Source organism: Pongo abelii, chromosome 2 (genome assembly GCF_028885655.2).
Source record: "Pongo abelii isolate AG06213 chromosome 2, NHGRI_mPonAbe1-v2.0_pri, whole genome shotgun sequence".
Classification (NCBI taxonomy): Eukaryota; Metazoa; Chordata; class Mammalia; order Primates; family Hominidae; genus Pongo; species Pongo abelii.
The window spans coordinates 140,614,190-140,639,860 of NC_085928.1; the positions used below are offsets into that span (position 1 = coordinate 140,614,190).

General features: G+C 38.4%; 1 protein-coding gene across 41 annotated transcripts in view; it reads left to right on the forward strand.

Annotated features, from left to right (window-relative positions):
• Positions 1-25,671, forward strand: part of NEK11 (NIMA related kinase 11) — a 329,806-nt gene that overhangs the window by 119,587 nt on the left and 184,548 nt on the right. For 34 of the 41 annotated variants that reach the window (XM_054552609.2, XM_054552608.2, XM_054552600.2 and 31 more), the window contains 4 exons: positions 14,949-15,098; positions 15,192-15,270; positions 17,618-17,703; positions 24,980-25,099. In XM_054552609.2, the coding sequence (XP_054408584.2) occupies positions 14,949-15,098; positions 15,192-15,270; positions 17,618-17,703; positions 24,980-25,099 (435 nt within the window). The remainder of the gene's footprint in view (positions 1-14,948; positions 15,099-15,191; positions 15,271-17,617; positions 17,704-24,979; positions 25,100-25,671) is intronic. The other 7 variants (XM_063722193.1, XM_063722191.1, XM_063722192.1 and 4 more) reach the window with 2 other exon arrangements.

A 25,671-nucleotide genomic window follows, 5' to 3' on the forward strand; every position in this document is an offset into this window, starting at 1 on the left:
TCTGGAGCAAAACAATTCATTTTTTTCACTTGCCCATGGCCTGGGAAGTTCTTATGTGGGTTCAGAAGAAAACTATTGACCAGGGAGTGCTTTCCTAGGGAATAAGCACTGGTGTCAGTATTTTCATCCAATAGAAGCTTAGGTAAGAAAACATTTCAGTCAGGTGAAGTATATTTGAACATTAATATATTTTTTTCAATGACTAGCATGAAATGGTTGATACAAACTGCAGATAGTACTAATTTGGCCTGATGAATTTTAAAAGGGTTAATAACATAGCTAATAAATCCTTGTTAAATTGAGATTGATGGAGGAGGGGCACTGCAAGATGGCTGAATAAGGGCCCCACTGATCATGCCCCTCCCCAGGAACACCAGGTTTTAAAAAAAATTAAACTTTTAATTCTTGTGGGTACACAGTAGATGTATATATTTATGGGGTACATGAAATATTTTGATATAGGCATGCAATTCATAATGATCACATCATGGAAAATGTGTTGTCCTTCCCCTCAAGCATTTATCCTTTGAGGAAGACCAAATTTTACAACTGTCTACATAAAGGAATCACCTTCATAAGAACCAAAAACCAGGTACCAGCTCAGCCACAGTGGTGTACAGGACCAAGTGAGGTCTTGGAGTCCCTGATTTCATGTCTTAGCTCTTGGATAGCATTTCTGGACCTTCCCTGGGCCAGAGGGGAGCCCACTGCCCTGAGGGGTGAGTTCCAGGCCTGGTGGTATTCACCACAAGCTGAAGGAAGTGTCCTTAGGCCTTAATTGAGCATCAGTGGTAGCCTGGGAATATTCCCTGTAGGTCTGTAGTGGTGGTGGCCATGGGGTGAAGCTCCTCTGCACATAGAAAGGGGAGGAAAGAGTGGGAAGGACTGTGTCATGTGACTTGAGTGCCAGCACAGCCACAGTAGAATATAACACCATGCAGATTTCTAAGGTTTTTAACTCTAGTCCCTGGCTCTGGGAGAGCATCTCTGGGCCTGCCCAGGACCTAGGAAACTCACACCCCTCAAGGGAAAGACACAAACCTGGCTGGCTTCATCATCTGCTGATTGTAGAGCTCCAGGGCCTTGAGTGAACATAGGTAATAGGAAGTGGTTACGAGGGCCTTGGACGAGACCTGGTGCCACTACAGTCCCAGTAGTGGTGACCAAAGGAGTGCTTGTGTCACCCCACCTCCAGTTCCAGGCAACTTAATACAGAGACCCCATTTGTTTGAGAGAAAGTAAGGGAAGAGAACAAGAGTCTTTGCCTTGTAATCCAAAGAATTATTCTGCATGTTATCTAAGACCACCAAGGTGGTACCACTACAAGTCTGTAAGAACTACAGTGTTACTGGGCTTGGGGTGGCCCCAATGCAGATGTAGCTTAGATCACAACACCCAAGTATTTTCAAATACCTGGAAAGCCTTCCCAAGGAGGATGGGTACAAACAAGCCCAGATGATGAATACTACAATAAATACCTAACTCTTCAATGCCCAGGCACTGATGAACTTTCACAAGTGTCAAGACCAACCAGGAAAACATGACTTTACCTAACAAACTAAATAAGGCACCAGGGACCAATCCTGGAGAAACAGAGAAATGCAACCTTTCAGACAGAGAATTCATAATAGCTGTTTTGAAGAAACTCAACAAAATTCAAGATAACACAGAGAAGGAATTCAGATTTATATCAGATAAATTTAACAAAGAGTGAAATAATTAAAAAGAATCAAGCAGAAGTTCTGGACTTGAGAAATCCAGTTGACTGGAGAATGCATCAGTCTCTTAATAGCAGAATTGATCAAGTAGAAGAAAGAATTAGTAAGCTTGAAGACAGGATGTTGGAAAATACACAGTCAGAGGAGATAAGAGAAAAAAGAAAAAAAAAAAAAAGAATGGAGCACACCTACAAGATCTGGAAAGCAGCCTCAAAAGGCAAGTCTAAGAGTTATTGGCCTTAAAGAGGAAGTGGAGAAACAAATAGGAGTAAGAAGTTTATTAAAGGGAATAGTAACAGAGAACTTCCTGAATCTAGAAGAAGATATTAATATATAAGTATAAGAAGGTTATAGAAGACCAAGCAGATTTAACTCGTTAATAAATGATGTGGCAAATTTATATACTCTTGTTTTGTTAATTCTGTGGGAGAGCTGGAAAAGGGAGGGTTAGTTCAGAATTTTCTTTCGTTCCTCTTACCAAAGAAAAATTTACTTGTGTTAACAAATTCTTATTTCAAACATGCAAATTTATTTGGCAAGTATTAAATCTTATCACCACACTTCATTGTTTACATTGCTTTTTAAATTTGTTTTACGTCTTGGAATCCCTAGTTGAGACTAGTCTTTCTATAGGAAGTCAAATTGGGATTGAATCTTTCAAATTCCAGGATTGGGCACTTTGTAGCAAGGAGCATCAGGGGTGAGGAAAGAGTGTGGCCATGAGAGCCTGGGCAGGGCCTGGGTTTCTGGGGAAGGAGACCCCTTTGGATAGGAGCATAAGGTAAAATGTCCCATGATCCATAGGGGCATGTGGCAGATTGTATTTTCCAAAAATGGCCATCATAACATATCACTTCTCACATGTTCTTTTCTCACATGTTCTTTTTATAATGTGATGTTGACACACTCTTACTGAGAGGTGGGGTCTGTGTTCCTTCACCTTTAATTTGGGTAAGCCTGTGATTATGTCAAAATTGATGTTATGTGACTTCTGAATCTAGGTAATAAAAGCAATATAGATTTTGCTTGGTTCTCTTGAAATTCTTGTTCTTGGAACCCAACTACCCTGTTGTGAGGAAGCCTGAGTGGTACATTGAGAGACCAACATGGAGAGGGCCACATTGAGAGGAACCAAAGCCTTTGGTCTTTACTCCCATTGAGCTTCCAGCTGATAGCCACCATCAATTGGCCAGTCATGTGTGTGAGCCATCTTGGAAGTGGATCCTTAAGCCTCAGTTGAGCATCACCAGCAGATGCTGTGGGGAGCAGGTTCAAGGCTTCCCTGTCAATCTCTGACCAAAAAGATTCATGATCAAAGTGACTGAATATTGTTGTTTTAAGGCACTAAGGTTTGGGGTGGTTTTTTATGCAGCAGTGGTGACTGGAGCAGCACTTCATCAGGAGAACGGCAAGTAGGAGTTGAGAAGTAGCCTCTAATCTAGGCCTCCATATGACAATCTGGCAGTGTTCATTTTCTTTATGTCAAAAGGCTCAATAAATTGCTTAAGAGAAGTGGCTTGTGCCAGGAAAGCAATCTGGTGCTCTACTTGCTGGTCTGTTTGGGGGGTAGAACCCAAGAACCTGGACCACAGCTGAGAACTTCCAGACCAGCAACTTTTCCATGTGCCTCAGAACTCTTCTTTCATCCTCCTGACTTTGCCTTCTTTCTCCCAACCCCCACCTCAACATCAGCCCCAGCACTGGACCATCTGACTCCAGCCTTATCTTTCTATCACTCCCATGATTCAGTGGTATGCTGGAGCTCATACTAGCTCATAAGACCCAATGATCCACATTTCTTCTCAAGTCAGTGTTCTCTGATGTCACATTAGTAACTTGAAAACAACCATGGTATTTATACCATGGAAATTTGTAAATTAGGGCTTCTCCTCCTACCTCAGAAAGGCAGTGTACCAGAACAGCTCATACCTTTAGCCTTACTCCTTCTTGCCCCTAGGGTGGTATTTGCAGAAAGGAAGAGACGTGAAGACATGAAGGTTTCTGTCCTCAAAGGAATGATAAACATATAAACAAACTGCTGTATACTGTTATAGTGCAATACATGTTCTGATGTATAAAGCGGAGAGTGATTGACAGCTGGGGATGGGGTAGAGAGCATCAGCTACAGTCTTAGAGAGTGCATGATTCCTGCTCAGGATGGGGAAAATGGAGAAGAGTTTGGCAAATGTATTTCAGGTAAAAAGACCCAATGTCAATGACCAAAAGTGAGGGGTGCCCACTGGGAGAAGAGGGAGGGAACTGTGTAGGGAAAGAAAGTGGCTGACCAGAAGAACCATTTGGCCATGGCCTTCTCATTCATGAAGGGCCTCAAATGTATGTGTTTAAAGTTATTTCCAAATGAGGTGGTGTATGTTAAAGGTGTTTATTTAATGCCAAAATTTCAGATATATCACCAATTTTGAAACTTTTATTGGGGTATTTATTCATTTAAAAATATACTGGGAATTTAAAAATAGTTACAAATGACATGGACCTTCTCTGACTACTGAAAGACTCTGAGAAATGGTATGAAAGGACATGGAAGCATGAGAAAGCTCAGGGTCTTCTGATTAGCTGTAGGACAAAGTGTGTATGTGGCAAGGAGGGGAGTGTTGGTACCTTTGACTGAAGGGCGGGCAGGGGTCGGATGGTGAATGACCCTTGTGATTATGATAAGAAGCTTGCACTTTCATCTTCTGGAGTATGAGAAACTGCTAAAGGCTGTTAAGCAGAAGAATGATGTATCAGTCAGCTTTGCTGCAATAACAAAGAACTCCAAAAAATCTCAGGTACTTCATATATTGATTCTTTGCATTACCTGAAGACTGCAGATTAACTGAGTTTCTGCTCCAGTTGCAGTCCTGCTCTGATCCATGGTTTTCCCAGTTCCAGGACACAGGTTATGCTCTGAAAAACATGGACAATACAGTGGTAGAGAGAAAGAGCATGTGTCTGCCTTTAGATCCTCCACTCAGTTGTGACACACTTCATATCGACCCATATTCCATTGGCTGAAGCAAGTCCTGTGCCAATTCCCCACATGGGGGAAGGGAAAAAGAATATTTGCAAAGAGCAATCAATCTACCAGGGGAGTCAGTCTTATTATGATGCCAGCTGGCTATAGAAAACTGACAGGAGGGAGAAGATTGGTGGAGACTAAAGGAGGGAGATAGGTAGATCTTCTATTAACCTGGCACATTCTACTACTTTTGATGTTCTGTCCATCATAAAAGAGCCTCTGGAGATTATATAAAATGATTAAAGCAGTTGGAACATAGCCATTCAGTCAAAGTGTGAAGCAGTTCATGCCCCATGAGCAGTGTCGGCTGTTGCCATATTCGGTCTTAATAGAGTGGCTGAGTAAATAACAGTTGGTAACGTAAGGATGCTTTGATCATTGTTTCCATTGCCAGCCTACCTCCCTACCCCAACTCCAAACACTGTCCACATCCTTTCCTAAGCTGTATGGTTTGCATAAAATCTATAACTGTGACCTCAAGAATAGCTAAAGATGCAAAGAAGCTTTGACTTTTAGCCAGTTTTTCTCTTCTGCCACCCTGTGGTCTCCTTGTCCTCCTCACTCACTGGTTTTGATCTTTTTCCTCCATTAACCACATTCTTATGGTATGGAGGACATGGGACCACTACAGAGGAGAGAGATTTGATACTCTTCCTTGAAACACTGTAAAGCTCAGTTGTGGAGGAAAGTAATTAGAAAGAGCTGGTATGAACAGGAGAAAATTCACCCAAACCTTGTTTTGTCTATAATTTTATGGGTCGTCTTCCCTAAAATGTGACAGTATATTAGAATATGATAAAAGAAATGAGTTCACTTTTCTTTTTAAATATTCTTTAAAAAATTCAATTCATCAGTCACACTAGCCACATTTTCAGTGCTCAAAAGCCAAATGTGGCTGGTGGCTATTGTTTGTAGTAATAAGAACATTTCTATGAGTTCAATAAATTCTTTTGGACAGCCCTGAACTATTTTGCTCCAGCTGCTTTAAGCCTTATCTTGGGATTTCTTGCTTTCACCCTGCTTTTGGATTGGGCAGAACCCCTGCTGGGTTTAATTGCTATGCTTATATTGGTCCACTGTGGATAGTTTGAGGTTCTTCTGTTCTCATGTCCCTTGATCACTCCATTGCTTCCCTCTGCTTCTTCTCACACAGATGCTGATACTATGCCGGTCATGTAGCTATGTGGTTTGTGTTCCTTCACTTGCACAGCAAGGTTCCAGGGGACACCTTATAACTTTACTTCATAATAAATTATTATTAAATTATAATAAATATTATTCATGGGTTTTGAGTTTTGTTCCGTAGCTGCTCTGTTTTCATATGTGGATTCAAGAAAGATCTAAAAACTATGCTTCCACTGTATCTACTGTTTCCCCCCAAATGCTTGGAATCAGCATTTTAACAAAACCCCTAAGTGATTTGCATATATGTTAAAGTTTGGGAAACACTGATAGAGGTTTTGAGATAAGGTAGGTCCTTCATAAAAAATTGCTATATAATATTGTTTCTTAAGTACTATTACTTCAAGCAGCCCAATGTTTTTCATTATATTTATTTTCATTTCATTATATTTAGACTGAATTTAGGTTAATACTCAATTCTACCTAAGTAAAGACTTTCATTTAGGGTGATACACACTAAAGCAAAACCCACTACTCTTGTATTACATTTCCATTACTCTTTCCATAGATTGAACTGATTCCTCTTTTCTAGATGAATATATCAGGATGCTCCTCACTATATCAAATAAAAACATTATCTAGAAGATCAACAAAACTTCCTAACCAACTAGAGTCGTGCATTGCTCTGGGGCAGGCCTCTGTTTGCAGAGTCTGGCAGATTTTGAAGGGTAAATTTAGTTACCTTAAGACAAGACAAAGTCTGAGTTACATTTGTGATTTCTTATCAATCAACCTGTGCTTCAGAAGTTTTCTCAGTAGTTCCAGACAAGTTGTTCAATTTGGACAGATGGCAAGTTTATGGAGTTCAGGTGTAATTTGCTTCACAGACACCTGATCCCAGCCTTCTTTTTCATTGCTTGTATTCATACTCCCTCAGGGATTTATTTGCTTATCTCTTCACAGTTGTCTGTATTTTGGAAAAAGAAATAAATGCAAATTATAGACTCCTAAGTAAAATACACATCTCACTTGTTTATTTCAGCTCTCCCCCACCCACAATCTGCTTTTGTATCAGCAGATTTAAGACCTGGGAGTCAAATAAGAGAAAATTATTTTAAAAGGATGAAAGTGAAGAGTTTTAGATGATTCCTGTATGGAAATGTCTGGTTGGAAACTAGAAAAAAGAAACACTGGTACATAGAAATATAGTCACCATATGTATTTTGGTTACCTACCGTATGTATTTAACAAAACCCCTAAGCGATTTGCATGTATGTTAAAGTTTGGGAAACACTGACAGTGGTTCTGAGATATGGTAGGTAACCAAAAATCTTTTACCTTTGAGTGTCAGGGTAGTTTCTGTAATCAGATTGTCCGAGTTTCAGTTACTGGCGCCCATTCCAGGTAGGTGCACTGGGACCACCATAGCAGGTCTGTTTCCACAAGTTACTGGCTGATAAATGAAGTCTTCTCTATGTGCTAGAATGCAAACACATATTAGTCATCAAAGTGAAACAGGTAATTGCACTGCATACTGCAGTGTAGCTGAGAGGATTTCCAAAACAGAGAGTACTGTAGTCTTGTATGAGAATTAATACTAAGTTAGCCTATAGATCTAATTGTTCGATAGTTTCTTTAGCCAGATAATTGCGTATCTTTTTTATTTTTATTTATTTTTAGAGATGGTCTCACTCTGTTGCCTTGGCTGGAGTGCAGTTGTACAATCATAGCTCACTGTAACCTCAAATTCCTGAGCTCAAGTGATCCTCCCACTCCGGCCTCTGGAGTAGCTAGGAATACAGGTGTGGGCCACCATGCCCAGTTAATATATTTTTATTTTTGGTAGAGATGGGGTCTTGCTATGTTGCCCAGGCTGGTCTTAAACTCCTGGCCTCAACTCATTGTCCCACCATAGCCTCCCAAGTCACTGAGATTACAGGTGTGAGCCACTGTGCCTGGCCTACCACATCTTTTTATAACCTTAATAAATTCATCAAAGTAGAGTTATATCTCCATCAAACCAGAATTTGACTTGGTGATCAATTCACTGTTAATAGACCACTAAGCCCTCTTTCCTTCCAAGCAATGAAAAGACGAAAGCCAAACTTGTCTGCCTTCCTTTTTCCATAGAAGGTCTCATTGTCTGTGTGCCCTATATTTGCCATGGTGTGACACCCTGCACAGCTTGTTGTCTAAGGCCCCAGCGATTTTTAAAAGTGAATTAAGGTTCTATATAGAAACTGAAATTACCTTGGGAAATCAGCCCCTGCTTAAAAGGCCGTGTCAGGGCTAGCCATGATTTCCAACTCAAGAGAGCCTTTCATGATCCAAAATGCTCTGACTGGTGCAAGATCCAGAGGCAGGATAGCATAGAGAGTCTGTGTCTCTAGAGCCAGATAGCCTGGGCTACAATCCCAGCTTTATGACCTACTCAATATGGAACCTTGAACAATTTACCTAATCTTATGTTTTTCTCATCTGAAAAATGGGAATGATAATAATAGTTCCTACCTCATTAGGATTGTCGTGAGTGTAAGTCAATGAGTTAAAATATGAAAGGAACATAGAAGAGGGCCTGGCTCATAGTAAACACTATTAACCTTCCAGCTATCATTTTCATTATTATTATTATTATTATTATTATTATTATCATCATCATTATTGTTGTTACCATTTGTGTTATTGATGGAGACAATCTAATAGCTGCTTCCAAGACACTTTAAAATGTTCTGGATCAGGGGTTGTTGCTCCCATACAGCCCTTCAGATATGCCCAGGCCAGGAGAGGTTGTCTAGCTTGTTCTGTTTCCAATCTTGTCCTCAAGGAGACCCTGAGCCTATGTGGGGTGAGCATAAATCATCAGAAGAGAGTGTGTAGGTGCTGAGTGATTGCTAGCTTTCTGTTACTTGGACTTGCAAATTTGGTTTCTTTTTTTCAGTTTTCAGATTATTATGTGTTTATTAGGCTACATAACAGAATGTGATCAATGTAACTTTTTAAAAGAGAAATTTTTAAAAGTATTGGATGAGAACTAATACCAATACCAACATGAGCTGATCTGACATGGTACCTTTCTGGGCAAATTACTTCCTCTCTCTGAGCTTTGGTTTTCTCACTGATAAAACCGGAGTTTGAAATGAGCAAATCTTTATAGTCTCTTGTAACTCTACTATTCCGTATAAGAAGACATTCTTGAAGTTTGAATTATAGATTCTTCTGTGGGGAAATAACTAAGTATATTGTGGCAATTCATAACATAAACATTCTACGTTAGTAAAAGTATTTGGTTCAACTTGATGATTATATATTTTTAGTGATATTTAGCCCCTCTTGTTTTCCTAAGGAAACTTTTTTTTTTCATAGTATAACAAGTACTGACTTGGTATTGTCTTTTTCTTTTTAGCCATTCTGATGAGTGTGTAGCATGTAGTGGTAGTACACAGTAGTTTTAATTTGCACTTTTCTGGTGACTAAAAATGTTGAGCGTCTTCTCATGACTTTTGGCCATTTAGTGTCTGTTCAAGTCTTTTGCCCATTTTTCTATTGGATTCTCTCATTTTTCTTATTGATTTATAGAAGTTTTAATTAATTTTATCCATATTTTGGTAGTCTGATGAATATTTGAATTGCAAATATCTTACACTATGTGTCTTCCTTTTCACTCTCCTAATGGTGTCTTTTTGTGAGTAGAAGTTTGTAATTTTAATGAATTTCATTTTATAAGTTCATAACTTTATCATTAGTGTCTTTTATGTCTTAAGAAATCTTTGCCTACTCCAAGATCATGAAGATATTCTCTTTTTTCTTTTATAACTCAGTTTTCTTCTCCTGTTTTCTTTTAAAGCTGACTCAATTTCATTCTATCTTTCACAGTAACATCTATCTATAATTGATCTGTGTGTGTATGTGACTATATGGTATGAGACAGGAATCCAAGTATGTTTTTTTCTATATGAATATTCAATTGGCCCAACATAATTTGTTGAAAAAGCCATATTTTCCTCTACCATGCAGTGCAGTTTATTTTTGCAATAATCAAGTGATTAAATATGTGTGAATCTGTTTTTGAGCCCTCTATTTTATTTCATTGGTATATATTTTTTCTTCTTTGCCAATACCACACTTTCATAGGTAATATAACTTTATAATATAAGCTATATAACTTTATAATAAATCTTAATATTTGGTCATACAAAACTTCCAAATTTGTTCTTGTTTAATTGCCATGGCTATTCAGGTCCCTTTGTATTTCCATATAAATTTTAGAATCTGCTTGTCAATTCCTGCCAAAATGTCTGCTAGGATTTTGGTTGGTATTTCATGGGCCACTTTAAGTGTGTTTTTGTGCAAGTTTATAGAAATAAAGGGCTTTGTATTCAGCAGTCTTGCATAATTCGCTCATTAATTCCAACAGTTTTTCAGGTCTTTGGAATTTTTTCTGTACACAATCATGTTGACATGATTAATGACAGTCTAATGTTTTCTTTACTAATCTTTATAGATTTTTTTAAAAATTTACTCTTTCTGGCATTATTGCTTTGGGCAGCACCTTCATTACAATGTTGAACAGAAGTGATGATAGTAGGCATTCTTATTTTGTTCCTAATCTCAGAAGAAAATAATAAACTTTCAATATTTCACCGATAAGCATAATGTTTACTATGTATTTTTAAGCTTCAAAAAATCAGATTAAGGAAGTTCCCTCCTATATCTGGTGTGCTAGGAGTTTTCTTCTTTTTAAAAATACAATAAATTTTGAATTTTATAAAATGCTTTTTTTGCATCAATTGAGATGGTGATATGATTTTTCAACTTTTTTCTATAATGAGATATTTTGATTGATTTATTTTCATATATTAAGTCAACTCTGTATTTCCGAAATAAAATCTACATGGTCATGATGTATTATCTTTTTAATATGTCATTGTATTCTATTTGCTAATATGTGTGTGTAAATTTGGGTCATTTAAATCAAAGTTCATGAAAACATTTGCTTGTAATTTTCCTTTCCCATAGTATCCATGTTATATTTTAGTATCAAGCTTGTCCCGGTCTTACGAAATGAAGAGGTTGAGTAAGATTATTGTTATTTATTTCTTAAATATTTGGAAGAATTTATCAGTAAAGCCATCTGGTCCTGGAGTTTTTCTTCGCAAGAGCTTTTTATTATTTTATTTTGCTGTATTCAACAAATATCTATATTGAGAAGATAAAGCTAGCCACTGTTCTGTTGTTGTGCTAAAAATACATTGGTAGGCAAAAACAAAGCCAAACAAATATAGCTCCTGTCCTTATAAGGATTGCTTTATAATATTTACTTTTGAGATAGAGGGTCAGGGGATACTTCTGTTGTCTATCTCAGTTATTATTATTTTTAACTTTTATTTTAGGTTCAGGGGTACATGTGCAGGTTTGTTACAGATATATATATATATAATATGTCACAGGGGCTTGGTGTACAGATTATGTCATTACCTAGGTGTTAAGCATAGTACAAAATAGGTAGTTTTTTTTCATTTAAAAAAAAAATTTTATGCATACATAATTGTCGTACATATTTATGGGGCACATGTGATATAATGATACAAACTTACAATGCATAATGATCAAATCTAGGTTATTGAGATATTCATTGCCTCTAATATTTATCATTTCTTTGTGTTGGGAACATTCCAAGTCTTCTAACTATTTTGAAATATATAATAAATCATTGTTAACTGTATTTTTTGTGTTTAAACCTTTATTTATTTGTTTGTTTATAGTTTGTTACAGCAACTGCCTTCTTTATTTTTATTTTTGAGTTCCTCAACCTCCTCCTGTCCCTCTACCCTCAAGTAGGCCCCAGTGTTTGTTGTTCCCTTCTTTGCATTCATGTGTAGTCAATGTTTAGCTCCCACTTACAAGTGAGAAAATGTGGTATTTGGTTTTCTGTTCCTCTGTTAGTTTGCCTCCAGGGTGATCCATGTTGCTGCAAAGGACATGATCTCATTCTTTTTTATGGCTGCATAATATTCCATAGTTTATGTGTACCACATTTTCTTTATCCAGTCTACCGCTGATGGGCGTTGAGGTTGATTCCATGTCTTTGCTATTGTGAATAGTGCTATAATGAACATATGCATGCATGTGTCATTATGGTAGAACGATTTGTATCCTTTTGGGTATGTATACCCAGTAATGGGATTGCTGGGTCAAATGGTAATTCTCCTTTGAATTTTATTATCTTAAATAAGAAATTATCTCTGTTTAATAGATAAAAACTATTCAGATTATCTTTTCTTCTTGTGTCAGTAAGTTGTGTTCTTAAAAGACTGTTAACTTTATCCATATTGTCAAATTTTTTGGAAAAAACGTGTTTATAATGTCATCTTAATACTTTCTAATATCTGTGGAGTCTACAGTGTTGCGCTTTTTTCTATTTGTTATTGTTAATCTGTGTTTTTTTCTGATTTTCTTGATCAGCCTTGCTAGAAATCTATTAAATATATTAGTCTTCACTGATTTTGTTTCTATTGTTTATTTCTATTTCATTAATTTCTCTTTTAAAATTTATTTCCTTAAACTTTCTTTGGTGTGATTTGCTGTTTTTTTAACTTCTCAAGTTGACTTATATGATAGATTTTAAGATTTTTTTGTAATATATGCATTTAATACTTTTAATTTTACAGTAAGCACCTTAACTGCATTCAATGTGTTGATATTTGGTATCTTTATTAGCATTCCATTCAAAGTGTTTTCTAATTTATTGTTTGACCTAAGGATTATTTAGATGTGTATTTCTTAGTTTTCAAGCAGTTGGTAATTTTATAGTTTTTCAATTATCTGTTTTTCTCTGTTACTCTGTTATTCATGGCTAGCACAATTTTACTGTGGTCTGACTTTGAAGCTTTCAGTCCTTAAAATCTGTTGAGGCTTGCTTTATGGCCCTGTGTATTGTCAATTTTGGTAAATGTTCCATGTGCCCTTGAAAAAAAATTGAATTCTGTTATTGTTGGTTGCATTTACATCAACTTGCCAATTATGTCCATTTTGTCATCACGTAGATTTTTTCTATCTTTATTGATTTTTTTAAATTCTGTCAGTTCTTGCTTCATACACACACACACGCACATGATGCACATGCACACACACACACACACACACATTATTGGGTGTATATGGATTTAGAATTGTTTTATATTCCTGGTGGTTTGATTGTTTTGTTGATCCACCATCTTAATCTTAGTAGTGTTTCTTGCCATTCTGGTGTTTGTATGGTTTTTTTATCAACCTCTCTGTGTTCCTACATTTAAAGTTTGTTTTGTGAGTAGAATATACCTTTTTTCCAGTTTGATAATTTAGTTTTTTAATTGGAGTCTTTTCCCTCTTGTGTCATTTGTCTTATTTTTGTCATGAATTTTTATTCTACATAATTTTTAAACACCACAAGATATTGTTAATTTTATTTTGTAGAGTTAATATTCATTTATGCTTATTTTTTGGTGCTCTTTATTTCTTCTTGTACTCATTGTTTTTGTCTGGATCATTTTTCTTCTGTTAGAAAAATTTATGTCTAGGATTTAAGAAATGCTTTCCTGCTGATAATGAAATCTCTGTTTTTGCTTGGCTAAAAACATCTTTATTTCCTCTTAATTTGAAGGAATGTTTTTTCTGGGTATAGAAATCTAACCAGATGCCATTTAATAGTCTTGCAGATAGATGCAAAATTTATTGATTTTCAAATAATTTTCATCATTTTTAATATTTACATTGATATTGGTATTCTAGTTGATTTCATGCACTTTCTTCTAACATCTCCCTCTTCTTTCTAGCATTCTTTAATGGAAACAGTCTAGGATTTGGAAAGATAAATGCCTTAATTCAAGAGTCAGTTCTACCATTTATTACCTATGTGACCTTGGCCAAGTCATTTAACTTTTCTGAGCCAATTTTTAATCTATAAAAATGGGAAAAATATTACATGGGCTCTATTTCACTGGGAATTTATAAGGGATTGTTGAGATATTGTCAGTGCTTTGTAAAATGTAAAATACCAATCATCTCAGTTGGAAATTTTTAGTGTTATTATTTACTGGAACAGAAATATTCTCAGTGTATGTATCCAAAATTCTCTTACAAATGCACATTTTCATGAGCACCCACAAAATAGTTCAATGGTATTATTCATGTATTTATTTCTGTCTATCCTTTGTTGTATTAAGGACATTGTTAAAAGTTACATAAAATGTAACTTACACAAGGTCAATCACAAGTTTATTTCATATCTTTCAAGTGACTAACATTAAAAGGAAAACCTGGGCAGTTGCATAATTCATAATGTCCATAAGATAAAAATAATTCATTATTCAGGAGAAGTGCCATTATTTCTCAATACTAAGTTCAGACAGGAATTTCCCTTTCAGTTTTTTTTTAATGATGTAGAGTTATTTAAAATATTTTCCTGCTGGTTTAGAGGTTATTGATTTGCATGGTTAATCCAAATCAGTGTTGGACTTATCTAGAATTTTAATATTCTGTTTCATACTCACCATGGGAGAATTATACATTTTAATGTGGGCTTCAAGTAGCTGCTCTTCCACTCCACTTGCAAATGGATTATATTCAGAGAATAATAAATAATGCCAGTTTCTTTTTCAAAATGCTTGGATACACATTAGAGGGAAGGTTAGGCTGCTAAATTAAAATTATATTTTGCATATATAAAATTATCAAACTGCCTTAGGAAGATAATATTCAGCTGCATTTTATTTATTAAAAGCTAATTCAAAAAATCCTTACATTAATCAAATACTTAGAATTCTTACCATGTGCAGGCATATTGTTAACTCTTGAGCTGCTTATTCTTTGATAAAAAAGCTGTCATTCAGACTTACTTTTGTGCTTTATTCTTTCACTTTTTTGGGGTTTTTTTTTTGGTGAACATGTATTTAAATGGAAAAAAACAGTATGAAACTGCAGTTTTAAGTCAACTACTGATTGTATGTTTGTGCCTCACAGCCAATGCCCCAACACATCTGAGGTTTTGTATGATGAAAAAATTTAAAATAGGATATTTGTTCCTTATTTAAATTCTTTGACTTTGTCTTCAGGTCACTGGCATGCATTTTATATGAGATGTGCTGCATGAATCATGCATTCGCTGGCTCCAATTTCTTATCCATTGTTTTAAAAATTGTTGAAGGTGACACACCTTCTCTCCCCGAGAGATATCCAAAAGAACTAAATGCCATCATGGAAAGGTATAGAAATAAATATGTTGTCACAGAAATAATTTAAAGTTGTACTTATATTTTAGTTCATTTGAAAAATAATTTTCTGTTTAAACATTACAGCATGTTGAACAAGAATCCTTCATTAAGACCATCTGCTATCGAAATTTTAAAAATCCCTTACATTGATGAGCAGCTACAGGTATTTAAAATGAAAGGGATTCTGGGAAACAGGTATGAGCATTTGTATACACATTCCATGACTTGAAGATATGCAGTGGGGATATGATGCAGTAAGAATCAACCAGAAAGAAGGAAAAAGGCCAAAAAGAAGCTGAGAGGCTGAGGCGGATGGATCACGAGGTCAAGAAATCAAGACCATCCTGGCCAACATAGTGAAACCCCGTCTCTATTAAAGTACAAAAAAAATTAGCTGGGCGTGGTGGTGTGTGTCTGTATTCCCAGCTATTCAGGAGGCTGAGGCAGGAGAATCACTTGAATCCAGGAGGCGGAGGTTGCAGTGAGCTGAGATTGCGCCACTGCACTCCAGCCTGGCAACAGAGTAAGACTCTGTCCCAAAAATAAATAAATAAAAATTTTTAAAAGCTGAGAAAAATAGTAGTCAGGACAGTCTCTTTCCAAAATAAGGTGTGCGTGAACTCCCATTCCCAAGTGCCACAGAAAATAAGAAGTTAGGGTTCTGATTTTATGCCAAAACTCAACATCCACCCTTGGAGCTCTATTGACAGATCTTACCTGAACACTTTGTAACTATATCCCTGCAAGGATAAGAATATGCTAACAGAGAATACTAAAATCTAGGGTTATCATTGACCATTTATAATTCCAATCCTTTATTATATAGCTCAATAATACTTTTTAATGATTAGCTAAGTTTATTTTGTTTTCTTGTAAATTAGGAAATTTGATATAGAGGCTGTGTCTCAGGTATTAAGAAAGCAGAAAATGGTCCCCTCTTTAGAGGGCTTTTGTTTTTTTTTTTAAAACTTCTCAGGGTTTTACAATACAGGTCCCTGAGGCAAGTTTCCTCTGTAATTTTATGTATAACTTTAGGAGGAACCACAAAATGGTCATCCGCTTTAAAAACTGTGGATACCTTTTCATCAGTGGGGCGTGTTCCAAACCCAAAGGAAGCAAAGGTGATAAATGATGTGTACTTACTTATTAGTTGAGTGCTGGGCATTGTGCTGACACCAGGGGATGCCAAAATGAAAGGAACAGGTATGTTTCCTGTCCTTTTGAAGCTTGACTGCTAGTGAGAGAATCCAATAACCAAGAAAAAGTAAGGATGTAAATAAAATAAGTATATGCCTAGCACTGGGAAGAAAGTATAATAAACAAACAGGATACTGTAAGAATAAGGGAGAAAGGAAGGGCTTTGGTGGTCAAAGGAATAGGTGACATTTCTTTACCAGTGAGCCAATGGGAAGCAACCAGCCATGTAAAGAGCCTCAGAAACAGTGTTTGAATCACAGGGAATAGCTGGCACAGAGGTCCTGATTATGTTGTGCCTTGGAGGTAGGTACAGATGGGAGGGTTCTTATGCAAGCATATTCTCTCAGGGAAGCCCATGCGTTCATGGGGAAGGCTGGACAGGAGAGGGAGGCAGGCTTAGGTTTCCTGATACTTCCAGCTCTCCTTCTGTGCGGGCCAAATGGGATCCAGTAGAACCTGCAGGTGGTCCTCTGAAAAACAGCCTCATATGCTGGCTGTGGGGATCAAAAACACACTGAAGAGGCTGTGAGCATTCAAAAAAAAAAAAAAACCAGGTCAAAAGGTATTCACAGGGATCTGCAGGGACCAAGATGAGGCAAGTGAGGCCCTTGACTCTGGGGCAAAAGTTAAGGGGACACTAAAAATTCATAATCAAGAAAAGTAATATTTTAAAAATCCAAATTAATGCTTAAAATCCCAGGTAACAAGATATTAACAGTTTAAAGACAGGATCCAGCAGGGCCAGGATTCGGGTGAGATAAGTGAGGTGGAATTGTGTAAGTTCAGGGTTGGATCCTATCTTTAAAGTTTTGCTATTGTATTCTTTATAGTTTTTTGACATTAATTTTGATTTTTAACAATAATGTTCATTAAAATTATTTATCTTGGCTACTGAGTTTTTTGTTGCCCTCTTAGATTTTGTGCCTGAGGTATCTCACTTGCCTAAACCTTGCACTGGCCCTGGGAGTGTAGATACTGTCCTCTACAGTCTGGGAGATTGGAAAAAGCTTGTGTCTTCTTGTAGCTGAAAGTAGGCCTACAGCCTTTTTGCCGTGATTGGCAAAAGGGAGTGAGAGAGCAAGCAGTGCAAGATGAAGCTGGAGAGACAGTCAGGAGCCTGACCCTGCAAGATCTTCTTGGAAAAGCTACCATGTAATTTTATGTAACCCAGGGAAAAATAGCATGCTTTGTTCTCAGGCTCCCTGCCATGGTCAAAAGTACCCCAAATCTGAAAAGATTCTTGGTAATTTATTCCCTTTCATCCCTAAAGAGGAGCCTTTAAGGTATGTCAGGGTTGTTGATCTTTTTTTCAGAACCTAATGTGTAGATATTCAGAAATGACTCTGGAAGACAAGAATTTGGATTGTCAGAAGGAGGCTGCTCATATAATTAATGCCATGTAAGTAATTGCTTTGTTTTTAAAAAGTCCATCGGATGTAAATGTTAAATGTATTTGTCTTTAAAAATCTATTAGCACTAAACTGACTGCATCGAGTATCCTACAATTCACTTAAGTCTTGCCAAAAAATTAAGGAGCTTCAGGAACTTGGTGTTCCAAAGCCCTTTACCCCAGGTGGTAGCAAATTGAAATCATGAAAGTTTAAACCACTGCACAGCTTACAGATCTGCAGGGTAGCTCTGCAGTTGCCTTGCAAGGATATAGAGAAGTTAATATCTCAAATATTTAGTAACATTTATGCTAATGAGCCTTCCATAATAACCATAAATGGCTTTCACATGTTGTTTGTTTAATGTGAACTGGCAGAGTATCTATTGACAAGAAAACATTGTGGAGTCCTGGGACAATTGAAAATAAGCCGAAATTCACTTTCTTGAAATATACATTCCTTCACATAAGAACTAAACAATGTATTTCCCAAAGAAACATAATTGTTTCCTGATCTAACTTCTCTCTCCTACCTCGTTCGAATTTTTGTTCTATAACTTGCAAGAACCCAGAATACTAGGTTCTTATGTTCTGGGTTTTTGCATAGTTTTACAGTCATGCACAACTATGGTATACAGGAGGTGTGCAGGACAGTGGGGTGAAAACAGAAGCCCTCAACAGGCTGATCTAGCACAAATATACTCCTCCAACACCCAGTCCAATGTTTCTCAACTCTACCATGTTTGCTTTCCATCTTCACTTTCAAACTGAGGAAATTTGCATGATCTCCAGTTAGGATACACTATATACCACAGGGGGTAAATTTTTAGGCATGTTCTTAATAACCTTGTTTTTATGGTTTATTATCTGCTATTTCAAGAAACGTCAAAATTTCCAATTGTATTTTATTAACTAGAGATGTAAGAGTAGTAGATATTTTTTAAATACTGGACTAGTTTTAGCTATCATTTTGTACTGTAGTTATAAAACTGACACCGTTTACAATTAACAGTGTTCTAGAATCCAGTTGTTTGGAGGGTATTTTACATTATGAAATACTGACTTCAGATGGTCACTGCTATTTTCGAGATCTATGACTATGTTTCAAGGAGATCCATTGGTCTGACAAAATAAGAGATGTATATTCCTGAAAATCGTATGTCCTCTGGAGTCTGTTGTCTGGATGGTATCAGAGAGGTATTAGAACTGTCCTCAGAGGTCATTACAATTTTCTCATAGTGTTTGTCAAGGAAAGAGTTGAGTGTGAAAGGTCTTCTATAGTACCGGGCCCTAACCAAGTCAGGAAGAGAAGCAAATGCCATTGAGAATGTGGTTGGAGTTCTTTCAATGTGCCTTCTCTCTGAAGACTTTTAGAAGTGTGCCAGTCATCCCTGTCCATCTGGCTGCCTCTAGTTGGCCATCTTGCCCCTTCCCTCATGCTACATTTTATTGACCGTGTCTTCTATTCCAGGCTTAATACAGTAGATATTTTTTGCTGCGGCATGGTGTAGTGGTTAATTGCACAGATTAATAACACGCTCTCAATTCAAATTCTAGTTCCCAGGTAATACTCTGTATTACTTTGGACAAGTTACTTAACCTCTCTATGACTATAAAAAAAAAGTACCTACTTCATAGAGTTGCTCTGCATTTAAGTGAGTTAATTCATGTAAAGTGCTTACAAGCATGGGGTTATTGCCTGCTAAAATGTTAGCCAATGTGATTATTTAGCCTCTTTTTCAGTTAAGGAAATATGCTTAACATTAATCATACACTGAAAGAAGTTTATGTGCTTGTTGTTGGGATCGAAAACACTGAAGAGGCTGTGAGCATTCCACACACACAAAAAAAGTCAAAAGGTATTCACAGGGATCTGCTGGGACGAGGATGAGGCAAGTGAGGCACTTGACCCTGTGGCAAGATTTCAATGGGACACCAAAAACTCATAATCAAGATCAAATTTTAATGCAATATTGTAAAATTCCAAATTAATGCTTAAAATCCCTGGTAACAAAATATTAGAAGTTTAAAGACAGGGTCCAGCAGGGCCAGGATCAGGTGAGGCAAGTGAGGTGGAATTGTGTAAGTTCAGGGTAGGATCTTGTCCTTAAAATTTTGCTATTGTATTCTTTATGGCTTTTTGACATTAATTTTGACTTTTTAAGATAATTTTCATTAAAATTATCTTGGTTACTGAATTTTTTTGGTGCCCCCTTAGATTTTGCGCCTGAGGTATCTCACTAGCCTAAACCTTGTGTTGGCCCTGGGAGAGTGGACATTGTCCATTATAGTCTGGGCAGTGGGAAAAAGTTTGTGTATTCTTGAACACAGAGTGTGCTATTAATCTGTGCAATTAAGCACTACACCATGCTGCAACAAAAATATCTACTGTATTAAGCCTGGAATAGAAGACATAGTCAATAAAATTTAGCATGAGGTAGGGGACAAGATGTCCAACTAGATGCAGCCAGGTGGAACAGCTGCCACTGAGGGACCAGGATGACTGGCACTATCCTAACAGATCTTCAGAGGAAACAACTGAGAGTGGATGGAGAGAAGACACAGAAGCTGGGCTGAAGGGGAAGGAAGGTGGGAGTCCTGCATGGGGCCACTGTACACCTGTGCACTGGGACCTCCAGTGACGCTGGGGGAATGGGTGAGTTGAACTGGCAGAGAGCAACCTGTTCTTGCCACAGGCCTCTGGAATCCTGGCTGGAGGACACCCCTTGACCACCAAGGACACTTGAGTTGGTAGGGAGAGCTGCTTAGAGAAGTGGTAGGGGCAGCACACCAGCTGATGTGGAGCCTAGACGGTTTGGTGCTTGAGTGTCTGCGGCAGAGCATGGCCAGGGAGACCATCCCCCTAGGCTTGACTTGCTCCCATGGGAGACTTTAGACCCAGGGGAACTGTCAGACCTGAACTCTGCAGGTAGTCTTACCCATCAGAGAGGGCTGATCTGACCTGAGCACCCCTTGATCTTCTGGCCTCTCCTGAGGCCCAGCCTGGCCATGCCTGCTTGCAGTGCAGCCGCGGGTGCCCTGGGGGTCTACATCATAGCTCCTGTACTGCTGAGGAATCATGCCTGACTGGAGGAGAGATCCAGTAGGGAGTCCTGCTCCTTCCCCTAACTGCAGCTTCCCCAGGCTCACAGCCACCACCCTTCCCATGTTTCTTTTCTGGCATGTATATACATGGGCAGATTTTGACTTTCCTACCCTGCCAGCATGCATGTGCATGCACCTGCCCTGCTACTGCTGCGGGCAGGAGTGTATCCCACCTCACCTCCCCTGCCATTGCAATCAGAGCCTTGGCAGGCACAGAGACAGCCAGCCCTGGCCCTACCAGCAACCTGTCCCTGTACCAACACTGCTGCCAGAGTGAAACTAGGTGCAGAGAACAGCGGACCCTTCCCTGCCCTGAGTGGCCACCCCTACCTGTGTCAACATGCACAGAGGTTGCACACAGACCTATGCCCACAAGTGCTGCACCCTGTGCTAACACCACCACCAGCAGGACCACATGCACAGTTGCCAGTGGAGGGCCCCGGCTCCCTGAGCCATTCTGTCTCTGCTGCTGCTGTGAACGCCCACAGGGAGACAGGCACCCTGACACCTGCTAGCACCCTTCCACAGCTAAGTGTGCACCCCTCCACACTGCCACTCCACCGCCACTGCCGCTGCTGGCACATGCAAGCAAGGATAGATCTGCTCCCACCATCCTCCAAAATGGTTTGGCCGGCACCATCCATCAGAGTGTAGTGACCAGCTGTCCAGGAACACATTGGCCCCCCCAGTGCAATGAGCTGATGACCTTGAGGAGCCAGAGAGCAAAACTGGGGCCCAATACAAGTCTCCCAGAGTTAGAGCACACAGCCCAGGAGTTGGGAGCTGAGCACTGGCTGCCTAAAATTTTCCAGAAACAAAGCCAGTCTACTGAATCCACCTTATAACACAATCAAACCCTCAAAGTTATCAAGTAGAATAAAAGGAAAAAAACATCAAAAGGATAGCAACCTCAAAGACTGAAGGAACTTCAGCCCACAAAGATGAGATAAAGCCAGTGCAAGAACTTCGAGAACTCAAAAAACCAGACTGCCTTCTTTCCTCCAGGTGACCACAGTACCTCTGTAGCAAGGGTTCTGAGACAGGCTGAGAAGGCTGAAATGACAGAAATAGAATTCTGAATATTAATAGGAATGAAGATCATTGAGATGCAGGAGCACATTGAAACACAATCCAAGGAAGCTAAGAAACATAATAAAATGATACAGGAGCTGACAGAAAAATAGCCAGTATAGAAAATAATGTAACTGACCTGATTGAGCTGAAAATCACACTGTAAGAATTTCAGGCCGGGCCCAGTGGCTCATGCCTGTAATCCCAGCACTTTGGGAGGCTGAGGTGGGTGGATCATTTGAGGTCAGGAGTTCGAGACCAGGCTGGCCAACATGGAGAAACCCCGTCTCTACAAAAATACAAAAGTTAGCCAGGTGTAGTGGTATGTGCCTGTAATTCCAGTTACCAAGGAGGCTGTGGCAGGAGAATCACTTGAACCTGGGAGGCAGAGGTTGCAGTGAGCTGAGATAGCACCATTGCACTCCAGCCTGGATGATGGAGTGAGACTCCATCTCCAAAAAAAAAAAAAAAAAAGAAAGAATGCAATCTCAAGTATTAGTATCAGAATGGACCTAGCTGAGGAAAGAATCTCAGAGCTTGAAAACTGGTTTTCTGAAATAAGACAGTCAGGGAAGAATAGAGAAAAAGGAATGAATAAAACCTCCAAGAAACATGGATTATGTAAAAGAGATCAAATCATGTCCCTGAAAGAAGTGGGGAAAATTGAAGCAACTTGGAAAACACAGAAATACATTACAAAGAAACATAGAAATTTCATCCATGAGAACTTCCCCAACCTAGCTAAAGAGGTCAACACTCAAATTCAGAAAATGCAGAGAGCCTCAGTAAGATACTTCACAAGAAGATCATCCCCCAGGACACATAATCGTCAGGTTTTCCAAGGTCAAAATGAAAGAAAAAATTTTAAAGGCAGTTGGAGAGAAAGGTCAGGTCACATACAAAGGGAAGCCCATCAAACTAACAGCAGATGTCTCAGCTGAAACCTTACAAGCCAGAAGAGATTGGGGGCCAACATTCAACATTCTTAAAGAAAAGAAATTCCAACCAAGAATTTCATATCTTGCCAAACTAAGCTTCATAAGCGAAGGAGAAATAAGATCCTTTTCAGACAAGCAAATAGTAAGGGAATTTGTTACTACCAGACCTGCCTGATAAGACTTCCTGAAGGAAGCACTAAATATAGAAAGGAAAGACCATTACCAGCCGCTACTGGTACACACTGAAGTACACAGACTGTTAAGTGATGCTATAGAGCAACCATACAAACAAGTCTGCATAATGACCAGATAACATCGTGATGACAGGATTAAATCCACACAGATCAATACTAATCTTGAATGTAAACAGACTAAATGCCACAATTAAAAGGCACAGTGTCGAGTTGGATAAAGAAGCAAGGCCCAACTATATGCTGTCTTTAAGAGACCCGTCTCACATGCAATAGCACACATAGGCTCAAAGTAAAGGATGGAGAAAAATCTACCAAACAAATGGAAAATAGAAAAAGCAGGGGTTGCTATTCTAATTTCAAACCAAACAGACTTTATACCAACAATAATCAAAAAAGATGAAGAGCATTACATAATGGTAAAGGGTTCAATTCAACAAGAAGATCTAACTATCCGAAATATACGTGCACCCAATACAGGAGCACCCAGATTCATAGGGCAAGTTCTCAGAAAGCTTTACACCAGTCAGAATGGTGAATCATGAGGTCAAGAGATCGAGACCATCCTGGCCAACATGGTGAAACCCCGTCTCTACTAAAAAGACAAAAATTAACTGGGCGTGGTAGCGTGTGCCTGTAGTCCCAGCTACTCAGGAGGCTGAGGTTGGAGTGAGCCGAAATCGCTCCACTGCACTGCAGCCTGGCAACAGAGCAAGACTCCGTCTCAAAAAAAAAAAAAAAAAAAGAAAAAAAAGTCAAAAAATAGATGCTGGTGAGGTTGCAGAGAAAAAGGAACACTCATACACCATTGGTGGAAGTGTAAATTAGTTCAACCATTGTGGAAAACAGTGTGGCAATTCCTTAAAGACCTAAAAATAGAATACCATTTGTCCCAGCAATTCCATTACTGGATATATACCTAAAGGAATGTAAATCATTCTATCATAAAGACACATGCACACATATGTTCATTGCAGCATTGTTCACAATAGCAAAGACATGGAATCAACCTAAATGCCCATCCATGGTACACTAGATAAAGAAAATGTGGTACATTTACACCATGGGATACTACACAGCCATAAAAATAACAAGATCATGTCCTTTGCAGCAACATAGAGCTGGAGGCCATTATCCTTAGCAAAGTAATGCATGACCAGGAAACCAAATAATGCATGTTCTCACTTATAAGTGGGAGCTAAATGATGAGAACACATGGACACATAGAGGGGAACAACACACACTGGAATTTTTCAGAGAGTGGAGGGTGGGAAGAGGGAGAGGATCAGGAAAAATAACTAATGGGTGCTAGGCTTAATACGTGGGTGACAAAATAATCTGTACAACAAACCCCTATCACTTGAGTTTACCTATATAACAAACTTGCACATGCACCCCTGAACTTTAAATAAAAGTTAAAAAATAAAAAAATAAGATTTAGCTATTAAAATACTAGCATTTTGGAATACATTTTATGTGCTAGGCACTGTGCATATGTTATCTCATATGATACTTACTGTAGCCCATTGTTTACAGATGAGAAAACTGAGATTCAGGGAGGTTCAGTTACTTGCCCAAGGCCACAGAGCTAATGAGTGGTGGAGGTGGGATTCAAACCCTGCCTAACTCTAAAGATTATGTGTTTTATCCACATGGTGGAATTACTGGGCCAGTCTATTTACTCTTTAATGGCCAAGATCCTAATTTGTTTTACATTATGAAAACTAGTCATTGGCGATGAAATGAGCAGGAATTTGGAAAGTAAATAATTTCCTTTAAACAAAAATCTAATTTGAAAAATGTTGCTTATTAAGTACAGTCCTGGTTGGCTCATTACATACCCAAAGCTTATTAGTTTTTGCCTGGCCTGTCTCAAGATGCTTTTGCTCTCAGTAGTGTAGTGATACTTTTATAAAATATTTCTTTAATTTTTCTGAACATGTTTGGGATGGGCTACACGAGGGGAATCTTTGTTATTTATAGGCAAAAAAGGATCCACCTGCAGACTCTGAGGGCACTGTCAGAAGTACAGAAAATGACGCCAAGAGAAAGGATGCGGCTGAGGAAGCTCCAGGCAACTGATGAGAAAGCCAGGAAGCTGAAGTAAGCTGCTTTTCCTTTAGGCACTCATGCTCGGGACTACTTCTCAGGGCTCTCAGGGAATTTACAGAGAAAAGCAAAAACCAAAACAGGAAACCCCAATGCATACGATTATGTATTTATGTGTTTATTCATTCACTCGTTCACTCCAAGATGATTATTGAGCCATAGATTGAATGTCAGGTGCTATTAATATCAGGCTTTCAGTCTTGTGTGAAGGGAAAGATTAACTATTTGGGAGGTTATTAGTGATGAAAATAGAGTCAGTTTCCAAACGAAATCTCATTATTGTTGACAGCTTCTGCACATACCCCAGCAGGAGACATCACTGTTTCACCCGGATTCCCTAGGTGCTTGCTGCATACCTTCTATCAGGAAACCTCACTTATTTATAGGAAGGAGACTTTATTGGCAGGAAATTGTTAGCTTTTGGAAGAAGTAGACTGGAAACAGAGCTCTGTTCTGTCAAGTGAAGTCTTTAGAAAAGTCTATGCTCAGGGCGGTGTTGCTGGTGGGAGATATCACTAGTAATTAGAGTATTTACATGAAAAAGTGAAATTTCAGGTGTTAGCCAG